Below are 5,839 nucleotides of genomic sequence, written 5' to 3'. Positions count from 1 at the left end.
GATATTCATTAATGCAAAGTGCAGTGTGGCCTTCCCATAAAGTTTCCGTCTTAGTAACTTTTGTTTCCTCTATGCTTGATTTTAGACATGGACATTCTTCTCTTAAACGACAATTAGTCATCAAATGAGATTGAGAAACAACGAACAAATGTTGGTGTATTCACCATGATCGTAGACTCCACAATTAAAGAAAGTGGTTATTGTTCACAGCGGTTGAAGAGAATTGTGGCTGTTGTCGACCAGTTCCTCGACGCTCATCTAAACATAAGAACAAAATACAATTCTGTAATTTGGTTGAATATCTTCTTCCCTTGAACTACATTACTAGTGAATAAAATGTTCAATGTAAGTATGTTATCAATGTTTTTCATTTATGGAAGTATAGTGTGAACTGACATTGGCTTCAATTGTCCTATGTAGAAACCTTCTGATCAAGAATGGACAATATACGTACTTTAATGAAATCCTCTGAACAATGATCAAGAATGAACAATATACTTTGATGAAATTGAAAAATACGTGACTTCTAATGCTCTAAAGACCATCTCTACAAAGAATGCAAACGCTAAACACTCTTCTGGAGCAATGCATCCATCAGCCTAACGCCTGTTTCCATGGAAAAGTCAATATTATGACCTTTTCTAAAACATTTTCCTGGGAGTTTTCCTGCTAACATCACGACTGGTCAATCAATCGCAATGATGGATAAAACCACGCCGCTATCAAATGCCCAAATTTCAACATTATTTAATTGAAAATTTTGTAATAAAACATGGAATTTCTTTAACATGAAAATAAAAACCTAAAATCCTAATTTTCCGACTGGCTGTCGATATTTCCGATTTAATGCCGTAGACGACATGCACAGTTGCAAGAAATGGCCAATCTTGTTTCTGTGCTTGCCGTCGTCGACATAAAAGCGGTGATGTTTGTCAGGTAGCCTGAAATTGGATACGATGGTTTCACCATCAACGTTCTGAATTTTTCAAAAAATTATTTTGGGCTTTTTTGTGGCTGTCCTTGCTCAACATCCGATCGTTTCATCTTCACAATTGGCATGAGATTTGTCATTCATCGTAGTCTGTCGTCGAACTGCCAAGGATTCGTCGAAAACCGTAAGTGTAATAATAATAAACCTTTTATTTAGTTAGGCCTGTTAACAGGTCAAATCTCTAATATAATTCGGGCAATAGCCACAACAAATCCTGGTGTTCAGTATATTCCACTGTAAGGCTATTTTTTTAATGCAGGAATGCAAATATATACATTTAAAGAAATTTACATCTGCATTTTCAAAAAATAGTCTTGATTAAGAGGTAATAAAAGTGTTCTTTTGGTTAAAATAATCCAATTGTCTTTATCGGTGCTGCTTTAATTCTTTTTAAAATTTGTGTCTTAGTAAGCGTGAATTTGTATCAACTATTTTAAGTCTGTGACTGGCATGCAATAATTGTGTTGTTATATATAATTTACCTTCAAAAACCTCTGTGTGAATATACTGCTTTAAGGAGCTACGCATGATCGCAGCGGTTGTTGCCTCGCAGAAGGATAGGCAGGACCACAGCTTAGAATCGGAAATGCAAGTGAAAGTTTGGCCCAAGGAAGGCAACTTCAACTTGGGGTTAGTGGGTACAAATGGTACCTTAGCGTAGAGGATGCAAATAGCATCTGTAAGAAGACCTTTGAAGACTGGATCAAGCGAGGAAGGCCTATTGAAGACGAAGGGAAGATCGTGGTTTTGGTGGAAAGAAAAATATCTCTCCCCTAGTACGGTAAGAGCATGCAGTCGTTGTAGTTGGCCAATTTCATGAACGGCTTTCTACATTGACTATTAAGGCACTCCTGCATGGATCCCCTATAATGCATGAGTAGTTCAACCCACCCCGGTTGGAGGTCGCCCGTAGGTGCAACATGCACTAGGTTAAGTTAAGTTAAGGGCATGATGGGTTACCTCCTTCAAGGGCATTCCTTTCAGGGCGGAATTCCGGTGCCATGCGCAGGTAGGAAGTTTAGATAGCTTAGGCATGCGCTGTAGTTGCAGCGAGTAGTTGCTACGCTTAGATAATGAGTATGGGGTTAGAACCTTTATAAATTTAAAGGATGAACTCCACTATCAAGAGAAATGACTAATTTTTCAAAATCTTTCGAAGGAAACTTTAATCTTGTCAGTCATTTTCAAATCGACAAATTGAAACTCAAATAGTCTTCAGTTTGTCAAGACATTTACAGTTTAGGAGCGGCGTGGCAATTACTGTAAATGTAAAAATGGATATGTTGTTTTCTTATTAAGAAAACTTCATTCCTGGAATTTCGATGCGGCAAGCCACAGCAAAACAGGCATAAAAATGTTTAGTACACCAGGTCTAAGTATGCGGAATGGCTTCATATTAACCAAACTAACACGAAACATAGTTTTAATAAAAGCACATTGTTTGTTTTCTTTGATGGTTACCATGAAGACAAACCGCAGACGTTGTCACATATGATACAAAATAGTTACACGATGGTTTCCATGTTCACCATTCGCGTTGCTATGTAGTCATCTATGTGATAATTGTCAAACTAAAACATAACTTAAATCAAGCGCTGCCGGTTGTTTGGTTAAACCATCCACGGTCCCTCGGTAACCAAACTCAACGTGTGCTTCTTCAAGTGTTCTAAATTGTTTCAAAAAATATTAAATTTCGTCTGTCTGCTTAAAATATTTTGAAGTACATTTATCTAATCCATGTCATGCAGCAAGCGCTTGCTCCAACTTTAAGCGTTAGTGGCACCGGGCGCGCAAAGCACTGAATGAAACAGTGCAAAATAGGGACTGCTAAGGTGGCGCTAGGTGCGACTGATTCGGATGTGGATTAGATAAGAAAACACACGTTAAAGAAATTCCCATCCAAATTACACAATTTTCTCGTCCAAAGTAGAAAATTGTCGAGTTCGCTGATCGGTTTACGTGCGGTAAAACTAAAATGTGGCGGTTTGTACGTAAGTTGTATGTACGTTAAAATGGCGAATTATATCCATAACTAAAATACTTGAAAGATTTTTGGACTTGAAGGTGTCTTTGAGAAATTGACGGTTTTCTTTTTTGGTATTTGCATCGTTGCAAAGGTAAGTAAAGATTTTGTTTCTAAGGGTCCCCGGGCGCGGAACTTCGGCTGAAATCCCTAATGGTTTTTTCCTCTTCAGTATTCTCCAAATTCTCGTGCCGTTGTGTTCGGTTTTGGTTTATACCGTTCAGGTTTTTCCATTAGGGATTTTTTATTTCGGTTAAGTCATCAAAAAAAACAGTGACCTTGGTGTGGGACTAAACTTGTACTACTTGTCATATACAACCATGGAACAAAAGAAATGCAATTTGAAGGCTATGGATGCTTAGCTGAGCGAACCTAGGGTCTATCAGCTAAAATTTACAGCCATCTTCACTTTCGTTAAAAACAGCGTCATGTTTAAGCAATTCTGCATTTTAGAACAGTTTGGGTGATTTCAGTTTAATCATTTTTTATATTTATTTACTTAACACTTATTGTAAATGTGAAAGTTAAACTTGCATGTATTTGGGCGTAAAGTTGGATATTTAAGCATTTTAATGCTAAACCGGTATTATAAAAAGCTGATAATTGTTTATTGTTTGTGACTTTAAATTGTGAAGTGTAATTGAACGACAAAGCTCTTGACCTGTTTTTGTCTACTACGATCAAGCAATAACTTACCAAATTTGAGCTTCAAAAATTCTACAAAGATCAAATTTTGGAACTATATAATATTCAAAATATGTACAATAGCCAAAATCGTCTGAACTTTCCAAGAAAAAAACAGCCCAACTGTTGGGTATCTTCAAAGAGCGGAAAATTTAGTCTTTGGGTTCGATTCCCAATACACTGTTTTTTAGTATATGTGCAATCAAATGTCAAGTTTGGATTAAATCCGTGTCGGATAATCCATGATATAAGGAAGGAACTTTTAAATTTTAAAGAATCTGCAAGAAGCAACATGTTAATCAGATTGAAGATCATGGAATCGGGTAAAGATTAAGGATTACAAAATAACAGTCCCAGTCTCCCAACGCTCTCGTCTAAATCTAAACAATAGTATGAAACAATATTGAAACAAAGCAAAGAAAAGATTTTACGTTTTATTAGTTGACTAAGTTGAGGGAAGCTTAGTACTTTCCCGTGTTTCAAAAATTCATTAAACTACGGTGAAGTAAACATATTAAAATGGCTCTTGAAAATACGGTCCAATTATCCGAGAAATACGAAGCAGTTATGGTTCTCAGTGGAGTGGGGATGCTCTAGGTTATAAGAATGGTTTGTGGGAATTCTGTTACAGTGGTACTCAAATTCATGAAGAACTAGAAAAACTCGGAGGACTTGATAAAATTGACATTAAAGGATGGAGGGTTAGTGACGACACTGTACTACACATTGCTACAGCAGAAGCGTTGGTTTCTGAATGGACAACAACGGAAGAGTTATTGAGCATTATGGCTACAAAGTACAAGAAGACATGTGCTGAGGATATGTGGGAAAGAGCTCCTGGGCAGACCACAACAAAGGCATGTTTCATGTTACGACCTCTTGAGGAAAAAGGTTACATTATACCATTTAATGAACGAGGTGGAGGATGTGGTGCAGCTATGAGATCCATGTGTATAGGTTTGATGTTTCCTTGTGAAGATCAAATTGAAATGTTAATTGAAATTGCTGTTGAAAGTGGAAGGATGACTCATAATCACCCCACAGGTATTCACCTTTCATAATAAAGCAACGATTTCAGATCATGTATCAATTATCAAGTCACTAATGTCTAGTGTTTTGTCTATCAACAAGTGTTGCTTTGTATAAAGTTTGCTAGGTTTTCCTGTTATCTGCATTGCTTTTCATTTTAACAAACCTTTATAGTAATTTAGCTTTTCAATCCTTTTGCTTTTCTTAGATGTTTTATCTTCAACTCTTCCTTCGATTACTTACTTGATCAAGCCATTACCATGAATGTTTCATATCCTTTTATCTAATATCAATTTATAAATGAAATAAAAGAAGGTTGACCTTAGGTTTGCATAAGTCTATGCAATCCATCATTTTCTAGAACCACATCTCAAATGCTTCCATCCATCTAACATTGCTCACTTTAAATGACCATATCTTTGATCCATCCTTTTATCGCTTTTCCACATTTCCAAATTTCTGTCTTCTAAAACTGTTTGAATTGCCATTGCTGTTTTGCTTTAATATCTTCACTACTACAGCCATTGAATCCATGATCCATATCAAAATGCCGCTATTATGTAAATAGGGTCATCATAATGTAAGTGACCTAAAATTAGCAATCTTTAAAGATAATGATTTTAATTATAGGTTATCTTGGGGCTGTTACTGCAGCTTTATTTACAGCCTATGCTCTACAGAAGATGACTCCAAAAAAATGGGGAGCAGGACTTTTAAGTGTTTTACCCAAAGTTTGGGAATACATTGAGAAGGTTGGTCGTGATGTTAGAAGAAAACAAGAAAGAAAGCTTGGGGCTACTTTAAAAATAGTTGGGAGTCATATCTTGAACTACGGGGATTAAGAATGGAACCAGTGAAACAAAATTTCCAGTGACATATAACATACCTTAACGTGATGCTTTTTTAGAATCTGTCAGTTATGCAGGTTGGGGTGGGTCCAGTGGTCATGATGCACCAATGATTGCTTACGATGCTTTGATGATGGCAAAAGATTCCTGGTTTCAATTGTGTTCTTGTTCTATGTTTTATGGTGGAGATAGTGACAGTACAGGAATATTGGCTGCAGCATGGTGGGGTGGTATGTATGGTATGAAAGGTGTACCCCTTGGAAA

General features: G+C 36.7%; 1 protein-coding gene across 1 annotated transcript; it reads left to right on the top strand.

Moving 5' to 3' along the window:
- The first annotated feature begins 4,246 nt into the window (after positions 1–4,246).
- Positions 4,247–5,584, top strand: LOC124448821 (protein ADP-ribosylarginine hydrolase-like). Its single transcript, XM_046999798.1, has 2 exons — positions 4,247–4,742; positions 5,358–5,584. Exons 1-2 carry the CDS (start codon positions 4,484–4,486, stop codon positions 5,567–5,569), a joined length of 471 nt encoding a protein of 156 aa, XP_046855754.1. The 5' UTR covers positions 4,247–4,483; the 3' UTR covers positions 5,570–5,584.
- Positions 5,585–5,839: the final 255 nt, after the last annotated feature.

Source organism: Xenia sp. Carnegie-2017, unplaced genomic scaffold (assembly GCF_021976095.1).
Source record: "Xenia sp. Carnegie-2017 unplaced genomic scaffold, XeniaSp_v1 HiC_scaffold_23, whole genome shotgun sequence".
NCBI lineage: Eukaryota > Metazoa > Cnidaria > Anthozoa > Malacalcyonacea > Xeniidae > Xenia > Xenia sp. Carnegie-2017.
The sequence above is the reverse complement of the archived record's forward strand: the minus strand, read 5'-3'. Positions and strand labels throughout refer to the sequence as shown.

Coding starts and splice junctions, on each gene's coding strand:
- LOC124448821 (XM_046999798.1), top strand. CDS start 4,484: ATGGCTACAAAGTACAAGAAGACATGTGCTGAGGATATGTGGGAAAGA. Junction 4,743..5,357: donor GACTCATAATCACCCCACAG/GTATTCACCTTT, acceptor TTTTAATTATAG/GTTATCTTGGGGCTGTTACT.